Source organism: Patagioenas fasciata, chromosome 2 (genome assembly GCF_037038585.1).
Source record: "Patagioenas fasciata isolate bPatFas1 chromosome 2, bPatFas1.hap1, whole genome shotgun sequence".
NCBI lineage: Eukaryota > Metazoa > Chordata > Aves > Columbiformes > Columbidae > Patagioenas > Patagioenas fasciata.
Window position 1 is genome coordinate 53,456,998 of NC_092521.1, and position 18,794 is coordinate 53,475,791.

The window sequence follows — 18,794 nt, forward strand, 5'->3', positions numbered from 1 at the left end:
TGATATTTAATGTAATATAGAACATTGAAATGTATTACCATTCCTGAAAATAACCTTTTCTGACACCTGTCTCCTAAGTATTTAATACAAGCACTTAGATAAATAAATAACAGTATCTAAGCTGTAGTTACATACCTGCATCAAGTAGCAATGACATTGTATAACATGGCATAGTTTTTATCGGGGGCAACCTTCTTTAATGCCGTTCGAGCTTGCAATCCTAAAAAGCCAACACTAATCTAAAAAAACCCAGTGGACTGCTAAATCCCAGTAAGAGGATTGGTGACCTAGTCCCGATTCTGGCATCAAACCAAATTAGGGTTTTTGCCTTCAACATCAGCAGCAGAGATCACAACAGCAGTGGCATCACATGAGCTCTAAGGGTACTCATGTGTGTGTTATACAGTTTGCATGCTTAGGAAAAAAGCAGGCACTTCGTGGCAATGCAAAGCAGCAAAAGGAGGCACCTGAGAAATAATAAATACTCTGGAGTGTGTCTTTATACATGCAAACTAACAGCCACGGCTGCATGTGCACAACAGCTACAGAAATACCCATCAAATGTGATGATTATCAAATGCTTGGGCATCCCAAGTGCATCAACAGAATTTGTACTGTAAAAACTGAGATCTGGTAACAGCTTACAAGTACTACTCTCTGATAAAGGTAGAAAACAGTGGATACTATTTCTCTAGCAGAAGTTCAATTCTCAGCACATTGATTAGCCTCACGGATTTGTTATATCCTGACATAAAATAATCAACCATAGTCCACGATTTTGGAGGCTTTTCAACAGAGAAAGTACCACCCTTGTTCAGCTTTCTTGAGAACACAGATTGTTTGGGCTTGGATTTTAACAAGATGTGCAGCTGATCCACTGGCTTAATGCCGCCTGATTGCCCTACTGCCTCCTGCAAGACACTCTGCGTTAACACAAGTGGGTCTCTTGGGTTTCATTACAGCAGTAGGGGTTATAAATATAAATATTTTCCTTATTCTACCTGTACATGGGTGAGCACAGCAAACACTCTTCTCTCCTGTGTAACTGTTAACCATGTACAAGCCTAGCACCAACACAGAGAGGGGAACCAACCGTTACCTGTACTATAAATAGTTACTGGCATATATCACCAAAAATCATCCATAAACATTATGTTTCTTTTCAGCTGAAGAAAGCTCTACTGTCAACATAGTCTGATTAAGAGAGTAATCTGGCCATATGAATTTAAAAGCCAGAGAGCTCTCCCTGACCTACATTTCCAGGTTAGAGTCGAGAAAAACAAAACAAAACAAAACACAAAAAACCACAAAGAAAAACCATAAAAAAACCCCAAACAAACCCCAAACAAAACACAAGAACAAAAAAAACCTCACACCGCACAAACCACAGTACAGAAAGATGCTCTTGAGGCAGGAGAGGCAGCACAACAATCAGGCTTTTAGATTTGGAGTACCTTAGACGTTATCACACCATTAATGCTGGGGTTGTCAAGTAAAACAACACAGCCTATTCTTAAGCTACATCCAAGATTTATCCACTTCAGATCAAAACCATTTCTGCCAGAGCAAGATAAGCCATGAGAGACAGACCTTGCTCCCTATGAAAGCTTTGCTTTAGAAGCAGGTATTTCCTCACCACCCAGTCCCATCTCTGATATTTTTTTTCACTGTATCAACAGAAAGGGATAAGAAAACATAAAAGTAACCCAGTGAACACTTCATGGGGCTCAGCTGGAAAAAAAATCACCCATATGAGGTGCTAGGATTTTATATGATAACTAATATTTTTAGAAGATGATGATAAAGTCAACATTTACTGGTTTTGGTCTGGAAACAGCAATTCTAAGTGTTAACATGGAGACAGCATCTACAAAATGGGAACAACTACAACAGAGTTGGAGATTAATTCAGACAGCTCAGTCGGGAGCTGGAGCAGGTAACAGGCACTCAAATAACACAGAAATGGGGCAGAAAATGTGACAAAATGCAGGGAGGCTTGGCAGAAGTGTCACTAGTCAGTGCCAAGAAAACCAGCAACTTCTCTGGGACGATGGGCACGGGGGAGATGGACACGTCCAGATATAGCAGGAGGTTTTAAATTCTGACCATCTGTTAGGGGAAGGGAAAGGTGTAAGCAAAGCCCTTCATTCACTCTTTGTGATTTGTATCCCAGTATTACTTTAAAAGTCATACATAGGTTGGGTGCTGGTAAGAAGCAGCAGGATCTCTGAGGTGAGGACAAACAAACGTGGAAGGATCAATGCACCATCAGCAAGGACAGTGACAAGGACAGAACACCTGGAGCCAAGAGACCTCTATCTGTCTGGGACTGAAGATGGGTAAAAGATCACCCTCTCGAGGGCTCTTGCAAACAGGTTACCCAGCAATGAGCCTGACTAAAAAATTTTTTAAAACTTCACCATATAGAGAACAAGCTCTTGTTGCCTGACTCATGTCCAAGTGGTGCATCAAGAGGAGGGAACCAGAGGCAACATTTCACTAAGAAGTTCTCAGCTAATCATTTATTCCCTAGAAAATGCAGTTTAATGGCAGCTGAAAATATTTGTCAATGTAGGTCAACCTCTCTCAATAGTTTTCACCATTATGAAAAACTGCTGGTGCCTCCAAAGTCTCAAAATGAAGATCTTTGCTAAACCCATCATTTCACTGCCCAAATCATTTGCAGAAACTATTAACAAAAGGCAAGAGATAAGAGGACTAGATGAAGAAAATGGATGTGGAGAAGACACATACAATCCTTTATTTGTTACTTTAAACTACTGACATTTTTTTTAATTTCAACCATGTCCCCCAACTGTGCAAAAGGTAGAATTTAAAGCCCAACCTGTTGTTTACTAGGTGCAATATCTGAAGGGTTTAATTCTTGGTTCTCCTTCAGTCTCTGTAAAATACTGGCATGTTAACTGGAGGAAATACAAGAGACCCCAGCTGTTTAATCCTGTAGATGTGTTTTCCTACCAAGGTTCTAAGAGACCTTTTCCCTGAATATCATGCAGTACAGATGTTCCCAGCTGTAAAAGGAGCTGGGGGAACTGAGCTTCTCCTGGTGAGGAGGAAAAGCTGCAGCCCCACAAGTGCCACACCAGCATCCTTCCTCCGCCTCGTGGCATTTCCAAAACACGGTTCAGCCAGGAATTACTTATTGTCATTTAGATTTTTCTGATTTGAGTGAAAAACCTAAAAAAACCTAACCATCCAAACAAAATAAACCAAAAACCCCCAACATACTAAAAAGGTAGCCTTAACACGTTTGGTTTTGTTTCAAATATAAAACTGAAGCAAAGAAAACTATCTCTACTCAGCCTCTTAGTTGATTATTATGAGCTGGACAACATCGGTATTGATTTCCAGAACATTGTGCTTCCTCAAGTGACAAATATTTTAGCTAATAAAAAGCTGTACACGGTATTTGGAAAAAGCAGCTAGAAGCGTTGTGTACTAACTCTATTCAGCTGGAACATATTCAGGAAATACTGAGACTCCTACTGACATGTGTCAGGTAACATAGACCTTAACTGAATCCCCTAGCTAATCTAAGTCAGCCCTAATTAGTGGGTCTGGGGACATAAAACATTCCGTGTAACGGCAACGAAGCATCTCAGTCCTGTCACATTTACTGAAACACATCCCGGGGACGGCCCAAAAACTGAAAACAAAGCTCTTCATATTAAATTAACTGAAATGTAAGCAATGAGTAGGTCAAAAGGAAAAGACTTATTAAAAAAATTCCCTCTTGCATTGAGTAATCAGTTTCACATGTAAAGACTGTGTGGAATTAATTAAACAATTAAAATGTGCGGAGGGGTCACTGAAATTGTATCCTTCAGAAAGCAGAGTGCATCTTATTACAGAGGTTCCCCTCTTGACCTTAAAGCCTACCTCAAAACGGATGAGAAATTCAATGTTATTAAACTCCCTGTGCAACAGCAGAGAGCAGGTTGGCAATGAGATGGCTCCTGGGGAAGAGTCAGCTTGGATACCGCATGGAGAGGGAGACAACAGGGCCATGTGTTCCCCACTGCCATACAGACACACAGAAGGGTTTTTCCTCCAGAGGTGGTCTTGCAAACCAGATTTGGAAAATCAGGAAAAGAAACACTGGAAGCATTTGAAGTCAACCACCACTCTCTTTCATTTCTGGCAGTGGTGGCAGAGCAGAAAGAAGCTTGTTTGTTCTCTGTTCTTCAAGCCTGTCCTTCAACCATCCCTAACAACTTATTTATCAAGGAAGCATCCATGTACTCTCACTTTTTAACAGAAAAAGAAAAATTCAAGCGAAATGCAAGACTCCATCCTATGTGAGAATTTATGTCTTTCATGACCATTTTGTCCCTGGAAAGTTGTTTCAGCACATATTTGTGCAGGGCAGAAAGAGATCTGCTCACTCCAGTCTGCCTCTGTGCATGTTATAAATCCTGGGTTCAAATGTACGGAAATAAATCTCACCATTTCAACTCAAGTATGTTAATGCAAAGTCACCTGAGGACACAGGGAAACCCACTAAAGAAATGGGGCCTCCATCAGGGAGGAAGTCACTAGGGGTTCATCACAAAGGTGTAGCAGCAGCTACACCATAGGACACCCAACTACTGCCCAGGTCCCAGCAGCAGCCTGTCTGAGGAATCTGGGGAAAAAACAAACAAACAAACACACTGTATTTTTACCAGCCCTCTCCTACCTCAGCTGACCCCCACTCACCAAGAAGTTGGGGGGATACCAGTGATGCTTTCTGAGATGTCAGCTTTCCACATGCTCTGCAGCCTACCTGAATCCTATGGTAATGTATGCTGTTTGATGTAAGGCTGTGGAGATGCCACGGAAACATTTGTTTTCATTTACTGGTATCCTGCACGATAAGAAAGTTTGAGCAGTAGAAGAACGAAGAAAGAGTATAAATTACCAATGGGCTCAGACAGCTGAGCCTTTGAAAATGAAATCTAATTATTCTACCATTTATTTAGACAGATTATGTTACAGCTTTCTGATCTCACTTTGTGATTAATAACATGTATATGTTTAGAGCAAAAACGATGAAGGCAAATTTCATCCTGTTTTGGGAAGACACTTCAAATTAGGGTACATGTAAGAGAGAGGATGACAGCTGATTCCACTTGCATCTTTTAATTACAATGCAGTAGTCTAGATAACAGAAAATTGATGTGGGGCAGAGAGGGAAGAGGAGGGAAATAAACCCTAGAAATAACATAACTGCACTACAGCACTTGAAAACACCTATTTAATGTGGGAAGGACCCAGAAATAAGTTATTTCTGCTTGTTTTCTTGTGCGTTACGAAAATCTGAACTAGTGCATTCACTGTCTCTTTTAAGGTTATCTGAAATCAATTTTTCAGTCTTGGATCTTGCTTTACCTTTGGTTCTTCAAACCAGCAAATGCAAAGTATAGGTCTAGCCTGCTTAACAGATAAGTCTTCAGCACCCTCTTTGTGGTGCAGTTTTGGCCCCAGGTGTGGACTAGGCTGCTTTTGAGAAAGAGCATTTCTGACCCCTATGCTGGCTGGGAGAGTGCAATGAAGAGCCCAAAGAGAACCATTTCCAGCAGCATTGCACATCTAGGTGGAAATCACCACTCAGCATCCACCTGAGCAGATGGCATTGACTCCTGTGACTGAGTGCCCATTAGAAGTGTCCAGTTTCTTCAGGACACGGGAGAACCACAGAGACACCCTAAGGTTGTTTTTCTTCGATGAAGTATCAGGGACAATATCAGCGTATAGAAAATACTTCTCCAAAAGCCAACAGCTGTCCCTGGACAGGTGAAGCATTATTAGATGGCCATCCTACCACTGAAAGGAAACACCTCTCCTAAATAAGCCCACTGCTACCATCTATAGTCTCCTAGACAAGAGGGGCAGCGTGGATACAGATGGTAATACTTCTGGTTTATGTTTTTGGAGGAGAATGAATGACCAAGCTGGGTTACCTACTTAACCTGATTTTGGCTTGTAATGTCTTACTGCATGAAAGACTTTCTGGGTCAGGTTAGATAAAACACACAGGCTGTAGCACTGTGGAGCCTCAGGAGAGAGCTTTTACCCAACATTTGCTTAAGATCCTTTCAGTGAATAGATACCACATGAGATGAACCATTGTTAACCTCAGCTTTGAAGATACCTCCATGACATTTTCCTCTGTAGATATATCTCATACAACATGAAAAACTCGTGGTGTCACAAATGAAAAGTACTGGATGTGAGACAGACTGAAAGATACAGCAGAAGACAGCGATGATGCTCAGCATTAAATATGGAATAAGAAAGAGGGGCTTCTGCAACAAAGGATACCAAGAGGATAATGGATTAACCACACCTTCCTCAGAAGCATCTCAATCTGTGCGTACGTGCTATTTCAGCTGTCAAGTCATTAGCTGGATGAACACATAATTGATAAGCTGTAAGTTGTGCTCTACTTGAGAGCAATAAGCTCCTTTAAATTTTATTAATATTTAACATATATAAAAGCATTTGCCATTTGCAAAGCACTCTCTATAGAGTAACTGATGGATTCTATAATGATTCACAACTCCCAGATGAGGGAATGCAGTTCTGGAGGGATAAATATCTGGCCCACATCCAAATCAATATTCACTGACAGAGCTATTATTCTAGCTTTAGGTTTCTAAGTTTCTGGTCCTTCTCAATTACATTGTTTTGCAGCCTTCAGTGGGTAGAAGCATGACACACAGAGTTGGAAGACAAGAGATGACAACACTGGATAATGCTTCTGACTCACATCCACTGATTGTCACATCTCTGCCCTGGGCCACCATCCACACCAAAAGTTGCAGTTAAGTGGGTAAACCACAAAGAATGGTACTTTTAAATATTTGACGGGCATGTGTTGTCTTCTCCTCTCTCCTTTATTTAAGGAATTAATCTTGGGGAATTTACTGACCTCCATAATTTCTTAGGTCTTTCAGTATGTTTTTTTATATATGTATTTTTTTCCATAGTTTAAAGGGATACAGTAAGTTGACTCATAGGCCATCCTTAAAAACGACAGCATTTTTCTGAAATGTGACAGATTATTTCTCAAGCTACAGCACTGAGTTTCTGTGAAACAGCCACAGAACTTTGTTATTATCTAAAATTACTGTAGGAGAACCTAACCTTCAGCCTCCTACAGGGTTTCCTGAGGTGTCACCTGAGACAGACCTTCAGTGTCCCTGCCCTGCTAACTCCCTTTGTATGTAATTTTTCTCCCCAGGACCAAAAGCACAGTGAAAGTCACATCATTTCTCCTGGCTGGACACAGGACCCTTTTGCTGTAGCTGAACTTTATGCAAATGGAATGGACTCCCCTGGGGATCTACCAAGTGTTCCCACATTGTCTGTGCCAGAGGTACATACAGTTGCATCCTCAATACACACGGTATGCTGACAGTACCACCCGGGAAGGATGCAAAGTCTGTATCATTCGTTTAAGACATGTAAATACACGCTTCACTCCAGTTGCATTTGTTCCCAGAAATATCTGCGCCTTTTAAACCACTCCCTGAAATATCTGTGCCTCCTAACTAAATTCTCTTTCAATGCACCCAATCGTTTGCTCATCATCATAGCTTAAATCATTTGAGGATTCATCCTTTTAGGAGTTCTATTCGTACCAATATTACATCCTGCCTAGAAAGTCTAACCATCTTAGAAGCAGATATAGTGATTATTGATGACAGTCAATACCACTTCAAAATATTTCAGCAGCATAAGTAGAAAAAATTTATATTTGACATTATTCAAGAGCTATTCAGCACTGGCAAAGCAGAAAAATCTGACAAGCAATAAAAAATGATGGCTTCTATATGCTAGTAGTTTGACACTTCAACAGAGTCCAAGTTTAGCAAAAAAGTGAAACTTCCTAAAAGAAAGCATTATTCACAGCATTTTTGTGCATAAGCAGAAGTCTAACATAAAAAATCTCCCCTTCTGTTCCATCTTATACTTTCACAAAGCTCAGCCTGCTAGACCAGATTTCCATAGAAATCCTATTTGGTAAGATTTCCTTGATTGTATTCCAAAAAGTGACTCACATTGTATAACAAGTGGCAAAAGCTGAAATGAGTTTGACTCTTTCCATCAAAGCCAGTATTAGTCATTCTTCCAGCTTAAGGGTTCACACACTATTCATGACAGGCAAAACTGGGACCACAGGTCAAGAAATGACAATTTAATAGTCACAAAGTATGTGGCCAGATAGCTATCGCTAGTCTGAAGGAAATAACACAGGACTTGGCCAGTGAAACTAAATAATATTCGACAGCATGATGGCTAAGTAGCTGGAAGAGTAATAAAATCACAGCTCCTGTGTTAGCACAGAGAAATTCGGCTGAAACGGTAAAGCCATGGATAAATAAAAATCATAAACTTCTTCCTCATCTGTCGCTCCCTAAAGCACTTAAAACAAGAGCGGTTGGAGGGTGCAAGGGCGGAGTGTCACCTGATTGTAAAGGCGTCAGGATTCACTCCCAGTCAGATACTCCTTTCCTTCACCCTCTCTCCTTCTGTGTGTTCCTGTCTGTTCTCCTTTCAAGCCTGCAGACTAGCTCATCTTTATCTTTATACTCTTCTGTCCACCTCAGGTGCCTTTTCTTCTCTGCCACACCCTGTGGTTGCCCAAAGGAGTGCTGGTTTTGCCAAGCCCTCCAACACGCATTCTTCCCCTCCCGGCCACTGCTTGTGGCCTCCTGACCTAAAGCAGGCTCAGGATAGGTTGATCCACTGTCCAAAGTCTACCTTGGTGACATGGCTGGGAAGGCTGAATGGAGAAACTGATCCACTCTGAGATTTGCTCATGTCCACTATGACATTCTGAATATGCTCATGCTCTGCCTCACCATGACCTTATGGAATTGAAGGCAAGGTGTCCTCTTAGCATGAGTCTGCCCACAGGCACGCATCAGTTCCCAAGTGACAGTGCAGCAAAGACCATCCCTCCCAAAAGCAGCTCCTGGCAAAATCTCTGCAGAAGGCAAGTTTCCTTACAGAAAACCACCAGCATCTTTCTGCCAGTAACATTCAGACACAGTTATGATTCACAGACATTGTGGAGAATCATGTAAAACTTCCCATTCTCCCTGCTGTTTGCTCCTGACATTTCCCCCGCCTCCCCTGGGCATCTCTCATTCCCCTGCTGATCTCACGATGGTCAGAATTACTGTCTGGACAGTGACTCAACGTAGAGTCTCAACTTAGCAGAGTACCAAGGAAAAGATAAGCCCTATGGGATTAATTTCTTCTTCATTTATGAGCTCTGCTGCCTATAATTAATTTTTTTTTTGCATTCTGCTGTGGCATGTGCTGACATAAAATTAATCCAAAGTCTCTGGCTGTTCCAGGAACTGCTCACAATCCCTCACCCAGCTCAAATCTACGCAACTTCTCCAGAGTCCAGAGGAAACAATGGAAGCATCTCTGTGCTTGGCATTGGTGAAATATCAGGCCATTCATACTTTTGCTTAAATCAGGAATCTAATTTCAAATATTTTTCTCCACGTAGGATGAAGAAGACAAAACACAATGTACCTCTACTTCACACGCATATTCCGATCCATCCAAGAGCGTCACTTTGCACTGCATATTTTTCGGTTTCTTGACGATCTTTAGAGGAGATTTGGAAAGTTTGCTGGACGATGATTTTTGAGAGAGCTTGTCGTCCTCTAGCTGTTGGTATTCCAGTTGTTTTGCACTCGCAGCAGCAAACTCCTGTTCTTTTTCTGTGGTCTATGAAGAGAAAGATAAGTTTTGAAGTGAGATAAACCAATCATGTAATGCAGTACACTGTGCACCCTGCACCCAACTAGGAGAGCCTAGCATGTGGCATGCAAAAGAAAGCCCCTGATGCAGGACTGAGTCTTCTTTATCCATTGAAAAGATTCCTCACATTCTTCCCTGCCCTCCCCTGTCACTCCAAAATGTACAGAATACCCATGAAGGAGGGGCATATATGAAAATACTTTAGGTTTCCACTTTTTCCATAGGTGAAAAATCCCACTTGGACTTCTTGGACCAGCTTTTTTGGTCTGTTGAAAATGCTGAATAATTGGTAAACTTTGTGATGAACAGTTCCTACAGTTTCTTGATACTACTTTTAAGTCCTGTACCTATCAAATCATGAGACACTTCCATGGTGTCATATGGAACAGGAAAAGACCATCAGGTCTGCACTAATTTCGCTATCAGTGGGAAAAGAGTTCCCTAAATGAGGGTGCAGATCCCTCCATGACAGTGTGAATTTGCCAGGGGATGCTGACATACCTGGGCAAACAAAAGATTCCTGAAGTGCCCAACCAAAGGGTTAAACAAACAGGAAGGAAGTGAGGGGCCAAACAACTTTTATGTGCAGCCGACTGGCTAATGGATGGTAAGTACAGGATGAGAGGCTGAGTTTTGCTCTCTGCAGATGCCCGATAAGTCCCTCAAGCTGTCGAAAAGTAGGTACTATTTGCAAGACAAATATTCTGGAGGAAAAAGGGGCAAGGAGAAACAACCGTGGTTGTTTTTGCTTGGGTTTATCTGAGGGTCAGACCATTTGAAGAGTTACCATGATGCAGCACAGCCCGTGGGACTCTCCACGGTAGCAGATGAAAGCCAAAACAGCTCTACAGCATTTCACCCTTCCTAGCAACAGCACTGTGCCGCAGTCATTACCTTTCTCATCAGTTATGCCCCTCATGGTCTCCAAACAAAACCTCAACAGGAGTGCAGTAATACCTAAACTAAGCTTAAATAAAATGAAATAAAAATAACATCTTTCCATTATCTCACTACAAGGAAAAGAAAATAACTCTTTTGGCTCTGAATTATTTCAGTGTAACAGGCAACAAGCTTTACTGGAAAGATATTGTAAATTAATCCTCCAAGTCTGTTTCCATTCATTGTATATAATAAAACTTCATGAGAACGGAGCAAATCCATCCAAAGGCTTTAATCTGCTTTGAGACCAAAACAACCTTGCATCGTATAACCAGTAACAACAGCGTACCACTAAATCCCAGGGAACTTTCCCCAAGAGATTTCATACAAACAAGCCATAAGCTTTCCCCTGCCTTCGGGTGTATGGTGGAAAGAGAAATTTGGAGTCAGCTGTGCTACTGACAGTGCCAGCACCCACCAAACTGCAAAGAGGTGGGGCAAGACCCCACACTTCTCCTTTCCCTGCCAGAGAGAATATAGCAATGGGCTTCTGGGCTTCCACGGGTGGGGAGACTAGAAAGATAAAATAGCAAGAGTTGCTTTCAAAATCCACATCATCCCCTGAGCTGTGGATGTTCTTTCCCAGGAGCAGCACAGCACCAGCCACCTCTTCTCCCATCCAGCTCCAGCACTGTAAGACTTTCTCCTTCCAGCATTTGGACACCAACCTTGCGTCCGGATGTCAAGGTCCTTGCATATCTTGAAGGCTGGAGGGAGATGAAGGGCACAATGCATGTCAGCTGTTTATTGAGCATTTAACACTCACAGCGACTGTGACGAAGGGGGAGAGCCACTCCAGGCTCAGAGCAAGGCTTGAGGCCAACTACCCCTCTATCACGACCGAGGCCAGATGTCTCCTCTTAGGGTCTCTGTGAACAGCTGTGCTGATGCTGGTGGGCAGAGAGGGTCTATGATGATATCCACATGTTTTGTTAAAAAAACCTGCCATGGAAGGTGCACATGCACACATGTAGGTGCAAAAGTGGTAGAAAATATACTGTCACTGCCAGTGGCTCATTAGTTTCACATAGCACCCAACAGTCATTTAAATTTTAGAAGCATCTTCGGCCTACAAATAAGTTTTATTGGTCCTTATTGGTGGTTATTTTCCTTCACATGAAGATACTCGGTAACTCAAGACTACAGAAGAAACTTGCTTATTTATACATTTTTTTAAAAATTGTATTGAGGTTACTTTGTTTGTTAAGGTTCCTGTCTACATGAAGACCAGGGGAATGTGTCTAGGTTAAAAATCATACGAAGGATTTTCTCTTATTTGTCTGCAGAACAAAACATGCCAAGAACTATTAGAGAAGATCTCTCAAACTATGCTGACATGTTCAGGCATTGAGGTACTTTCAGACTGTATTAAGCCTCTCCTTCCTAAAGAAACCTGACATCCTGGCATCCAGGAAAAAAATGTGGCTAGCGTACCCATGTACTCAGTGAATTATTTTGAACTCTGCAAGCATAGCTGCATTTTCTCCTAAATTCTTCCCTGAGATAACTCTGTGGTGTATTTTTGCTGTATTTTCAGTGTTGTGTACTAAACTTTAGCGCAGCACACGTTGCTTCATGGTTTGTGATTTTTGAGCATAAGCTCTCTCAGCTCTATCTAAATTATTGTACCGCACTGTGACACAGCATGTTCAACCCGCTCTGAAGCTGGATCCCCCCTCTTGAAGCAAGCCTTTGAAGTGACAGGATTCAGCAGTAATGGTCTTTGACGCTTCACAGCTTCTCACTGGTGTATGAAGTGATATTACCAAGCTTGCTCAACGCGCAAATCCCATCTACTTATCATAGCTGCTCAGAAACGTCAGTGCCCAACCCATGCAATGCCTTCCTGATTCTCAATGAGATAGGAAGGCAGGGAGATAGTAAGACTGCATTATTATACATGATAGAAGGGACTCAATCCTGTAGTAACTGTTCATCTCAACATGAAGAAGCCTTTTTGTCTTCATTAAAATGTTGGTTTTTATGTATACAGAACGGCAACAAAAAGTCACTCTCATGGATCGGTAACTTAAATCTTTCTTCCTGAGGTTCTCTCATCCAAGCAACAGCAAAAGCCAACAGCTTCTTCACTGTGATTACAGATGGCAAGAGAAAGAATGATACCCATGACTCCTTCAGATTATGGCTTTTTTAATGAGACCATTGTCAATGCCTTGGTCTCTTAGTGCTGTATTTAAGTAGTTCTTCCCTGTGATACAGACATTTAAGCCACCATGCTGGGCAGATCACTGCAGCTGGATTGGGCAGTCATCTTAGAACAGGGAATTCTGCATTAAAATTGGTAATCTCAGCAGAGAGGTCTCACATATCTCTTTGCTATCCCAGTTCTTTTATTGAGGCTTCTACAGACACCTGCTCACTGGTTGTCTCTGGGAAAAGAAATGATCATGTAGCACACAAGAGCACCTCAGGTTTCCAAACTCACATCTCCGTAAACACAGATGGACAGGTTTGGTTCCTAAGGGTGGTGTGTTTATTTGTGTTTGTTTGGTTTGGTTTGGGGTTTTTTTGGGTTGTGGTGTTTTTGGGTTTGGTATGGTTTGGTTTGGTGTTTTGTGTTGTGTTTTTGGGTTTGTTTTGGTTTGGGTTTTTTGTGGTTTTTTATGCGTTTGTTGGTTTTTGTTTTGTTTTGTCTTGTGGGGGGGAGTTGTTTTGCTTTGTTTAAGATGAAAAGAAACCTGGGGTGGAAAGATGACTGAAGACAGCTGGAATAAGAAAATTAATAATTAATTAATAATTAATAATACTTATGCATAGGTCTGATAGAATTATATTCTAAATTAATGACCAGTTTGTGCAGCACCTTTCTCTTTTGGAAAAGTGGTCCTGCCACTTCTCCCGGAACTATCTACAGGCAATTTCTGATCTATTTCAGAGACCAAAATTGTCCCAACACGTAATAGGTGGATGTTGGAGCAAGAGCAGAGACATCTCTGGTGGCAAAACCAGTTAGGAATGAAAAAAAATAAAAAAGCAGTTTTTCCAGCTGTTGATCTTCAATAGCAATACACACCAGAAATCCTGCCATGCCACGTCTGCTTCTTGAGATATTAGAAGTCAGACATAAGACACTTCTTTAAATTTGCTGCCAGAAACATTTGTTGTTCCAAGCATGTAGGTGGTGCACCCCTAAATGAAGGAGATGTACAAGTATTTTGTACCTGAAATTGCTTATACCCCTTTTTTCCTCCACCAACAGTAAGTTTGGGCTGCAGCTCTGTGGACCACAGCCAACCCCGAACAGCTCCCACAAGAGCACTCATGCTGATTTTAAGTAACACCTTACATCTGCTTGCTTCACCATCACTGTCTCTCAGCTACGTAAAATAACCAGACACCACTTCAAATAACCTGAATTTTTTTAAAGGGTGGAGGAGAGGAGGAGTTTGACTGACTTATTCAGCTCTTCAAAGGCAAATGGGATCACATGAGGGTCATAACCTTACAGAGCTAAGGGATGCAATTTGCAGGTACCTCATTTACTGTGTGTCACTTATCCATGAAGAACAATGCCTGTTAATCCTATTGACTGGAAATTATTAACGGGAAAAAGAAAGCAGCTTCCATAAATTTAATAAGTGCAACAATGAACTAAACGGAAAAGCATGCAATAGCTCTTCTGAAACCTATTACATGAAAAGTTAAAGTAATTATAATGCAGTTATTTCAGAACTACGAGAAGCTTAAGGGACCATAGATTTTTCATGGCTCAAACATCAGACAAGCGAGCATGAAATCAGTTTTGGGCAGGTGTCAAAGGAGAAGTGAACTCTGAAAACATTTTTAGCTTCTTAAAAGTTGGCACTGTTATCTAATGCAAATGCAAGATCAAAGATATTTCACAGAATCACAGAATGTTAGGATTTGGAAGGGACCTCGAAAGATCATCTAGTCCAATACCCTGCCGGAGCAGGAACACCTAGATGAGGTTACACAGGAATGTGTCCAGGTGAGTTTTGAATGTCTCCAGAGAAGGAGACTCCACAACCACCCTGGACAGCCTGTTCCAGTGTCTGTCACCCTCACCATGAAGAGATTTCTTCTCAAATTTAAATGGAACCTACTGTGTTCCAGTTTATACCCATTGCCCCTTGTCTTATCATTGGTTGTCACCGAGATGAGCCTGACTCCATCCTCATGACACTCACCTTTTACATATTTATAAACATTAATGAGGTCACCACTCAGTCTCCTCCAAACTAAAGAGACCCAACTCCCTCAGCCTTTCCTCATAAGGGAGATGCTCCACTCTCTTAATCATCTTTGTTGCCCTGCGTTGGACTCCCTCCAGCAGTTCCCTGTCCTTCTTGAACTGAGGGGCCTAGAACTGGACACAATATTCCAGATGTGGTCTCACCAGGGCAGAGTAGAGGGGAAGGAGAACCTCTCTTGACCTGCTAACCACCTCCCTTCTAATACACCCCAGGATGCCATTGGCCTTCTTGGCCACAAAGGCACAGTGCTGGCTCAGGGTCATCCTGTTGTCCACCAGGAACCCCAGGTTCCATTCCTCTACACTGCTCTCTAATAGGTTGTTTCCCAACTTATACTGGAATCTGGGGTTGTTCCTGCCCAGATGCAATACTCTGTGAAGGGGTTTCGTTAGAAGGAGATATGTTGTTGAATTAGTCAGGCCCAAAGGAATCTCAAGGCCACTTCGAGAAGCTGAGAACAGAATCTGCTGTGAGAAAGAGGGCCTCAGCATGGCGTGAGTCGTCAGACCTATCATCGGTGGGGCTCCAGCGTGTGGACTGCCCATGATACTCATTTAGCGAATCCATGCTTGGAGCGTGGATTCGTGATTAGAGAATAGTTGCGTATATAAGGAGACATGCTTCTGTAATAAATGGCTTTTGCGTGATTCACATTGAATCGGAGTGCTGAGTCCTTTATCGTTCCAACAATACTCTACACTTGCTCATGTTATGTATCATTACATTTTTCCCTGTCCAACTCTCCAGCCTGTCCAGGTCTGGCTGGATGGCAGCACAGCCTCCTGGCGTGTCAGCCACTCCTCCCAGTTTGGTGTCATCAGCAAACTCGCTTGACAGTGCATTCTAGTCCCTCATCCAAGTTGTTGATGAATATATTGAACAGTACTGGCCCCAGCACCGACCGTTGAGGGACTCCACTAGATATAGGCCTCCAACCGTACTCTGCCCCATTGACCATGACTCTCTGGCTTCTTTCCTTCAGCCAGTTCACAGTCCACCTCATTACTCAATCATCCAGATCATGCTCCTTCAATTTAGCTGTGAGGATGCTGTGGGAGACTGTGTCAAATGCTTTACTGAAGTAAAGATAGACCACATCCACTGCTTTGTCATCATGTAGCCACCTGGTTATGCCCTCATAAAAGTCTATGAGGTTGGTCAAGCATGACTTCCCCTTGGTGAAGCCATGTTGACTGCCTTTAATGACCCTCTTATGCTTGATATGCTTTGAGATGGCACCAAGGATAAGTTGTTCCATCACCTTCCCAGGGATGGAAGTGAGGCTGACTGGTCTATAGTCACCCGGGTCCTCCTTCTTGCCCTTTTTGAAGACTGGAGTGACATTTGCTTTCCTCCAGTCCTCAGGCACCTCTCCCGTTTCCCAAGACTTGGCAAAGATGATGGAGAGTGGTCTAGCAATGACCTCAGCCAGCTCCCTCAGCACCCCTGAATGCATCCCATCTGGACCCATGGATTTATGGATATCCAGATTGCTTAATTGGTCCCTAACTCAGTCCTCATCAGCCAAGGCCAACTACTCCATTGTCCTGCCCTCCTCTCGGGCCTTGGGGGTATGGGGCTCCTCAGGACAGCCTCTGGCAGTGTGGACAGAAACAAAGAAGGCATTCAGTAACTCTGCCTTCTCTGTACATTCTGTCACCAGGGCACCCACCTCATTCATCAGTGGGCCTACACTGTCCCTAATGTTAGTGTTATCTGCTTAGTCAATAAGAATGCCCTTATATTTAAGCACTGGAGGACGAAAGACATGACATGAATTTCAAAACATTCTGCAGGAGTGCTATTCTTTTTTAAATGCAGAAGACCAACCAGTCAATATCTACAGCACAGAATCATAGAATCATTTTGGTTGGAAAAGACCCTCAAGATCATTGAGTCCAACTGTTAACCTAACTCTAGCACTAGACCATGTCCCTAAGAACCTCATCTAAATGCTTTCAGGGATGGTGACTCCACCACTTTCCTGAGCAGCCTGTTTCAATGCTTGACAACCTTATCAGTGAAGAAATTTTTCCTCATACCCAATCTGAACCTTCTCTGGCACAACTTAAGGGCACTTTCTCTTGTCCTATCGCTTGTTACTTGGGAGAAGAGACTGACACCCACCTAGCTACAACCTCTTTTCAGGTAGTTGTAGACAGTCTCCTTTTCTCCAGGCTAAACAGCCCCAGTTCCCTCAAGCTGCTCCTCATCAGACTTGTGCATCACACCATATACCCTTCCATGAGTATCTGAATATATATTTCCACTCCTGAGACACCAGGCTCATTATTTCCTGGGAGTAATAAGTGGGCACATAGCTGGTTGCACGCACGGAGCATGTGTGCATGAGCTCCTTTACCTGCTCCTTTTTCACAGGTGTGCTGTGAGCTGCCACGGCTGAGAACTGCTCAAGCTCGTTTTGATGCTCCTCGCTCAGCTGCTGCTGCTGCTGCTGGTCCTGCGGCTGGGTCTCTGCCGCCCCTTGCTGCGCAGGGCTCTCCTGCTGATCCTGCTCTTTGTCCTTGGACTCAGAGTCCGATCCCGATTCTGTAGTCATGGTTGGTTATTCTGTAAAACAAGGGGAACAGACCTACTGAGTACCATCACATAGGTGTGAGTTTGTAGGCGAGGTTTATAAAATGGAGAAAAATCAGGTGCAAAGTCCTAATCTTAATATGCCCAGCCTTTAAAAGTAAAGTGGCTATTCGTGGCCCAACGAGGATTTCTAGGAAAGATTTCCTGGTTCAAAACACCAAGCAATGCATCCATATTCTGAATAAGAGTCCATTGCCATAAGATCTTACTCTACATTATAATATAGGAATAATTATAATTATAGGAATTATGTTGAAGTTACACACATACAGTTCTACAAAGTTCATAATTCATAAAAGGAGAGTAACATATTGAGAAAAGCTCATGTGATTGAAGGCTCTAAATTCAACACAATTCACTGCAGTTTGGGCTTCTAAACCATGTGGAAACTTTTGAAAACATCAAATCTCTTGTTCTTTACATTTAAGGCAACAGGTCTTGAACTCCTCAACACCTGCACTCTGTTCTGGAAATGGACTCAAGTATTTTTGATGCTTTTGGGCAATAAATAGGTTAGAAACATCTGAAGTGGTCCCACCAACATCAGTGCAAATGTACAACTGTCCTTAAGCACAGTTCTGTCCTTCCTACTTGAATTTATCCACATTTTGGCAATTTCTTTCTAAGTGCTGGAGCATCCAAAAGAAAAGATAGAATGACTTCATGGAAGTATTTAAGTGTTAGATTTAAAATAAAGTGAATACGACTTTCCTCGAACGTGACAAGGCTGTTTGAATTTTACTTTGTGCACTGGTAAATAAAAATGAAAACATAAGCAATAGTTATTCAAAATCTTAATTATTTCAATTAAATAGCTTCATTACAAATATGTGGTTGGCACCGAGTTCTCAAACTATATAGAAGCAAAATCCAACTTTAAAAAATATTATGATTTTCTATCAAAACAAAGATATGAAAAAGCAGACTGTGTGCCAGTTCAGCAAATAAAGTCTGCTCTTACTTTTGTTACTCATATGCTCTTAGTCCTCATGGTCTTATCCTTGAGCATTTTGCTTTTAAGCAGCTCAAAACCAAACCAGTCTGCTGCAATCTATTTCTGTTGATCATAAGGCCCTGATTTCTTTAACCTGGTAACCATAGCTACTATGTAATTATAGGCAGTTCCACAGAAAATGCATCTGCTAATTCATCTGCTAGGAAGTCACTATCAACTCTCAACATACACTATGTAGTAAACTACAATGTTTACTAGTAGAAACAGGTTTATTAAAG

At 42.1% G+C, this 18,794-nt stretch overlaps 1 protein-coding gene across 25 annotated transcripts in view; it reads right to left on the reverse strand.

Annotated features, from left to right (window-relative positions):
- Window positions 1-18,794, reverse strand: part of EPB41L3 (erythrocyte membrane protein band 4.1 like 3) — a 102,837-nt gene that overhangs the window by 53,732 nt on the left and 30,311 nt on the right. For all 25 annotated transcript variants that reach the window (XM_071804228.1, XM_065832280.2, XM_065832276.2 and 22 more), the window contains exons 2-3: window positions 17,326-17,534; window positions 9,559-9,756 (exon numbers count right to left, since the gene is read on the reverse strand). In XM_071804228.1, coding sequence (XP_071660329.1) covers window positions 9,559-9,756; window positions 17,326-17,523 — 396 coding nt within the window. In that variant the 5' untranslated portion in view covers window positions 17,524-17,534. The remainder of the gene's footprint in view (window positions 1-9,558; window positions 9,757-17,325; window positions 17,535-18,794) is intronic.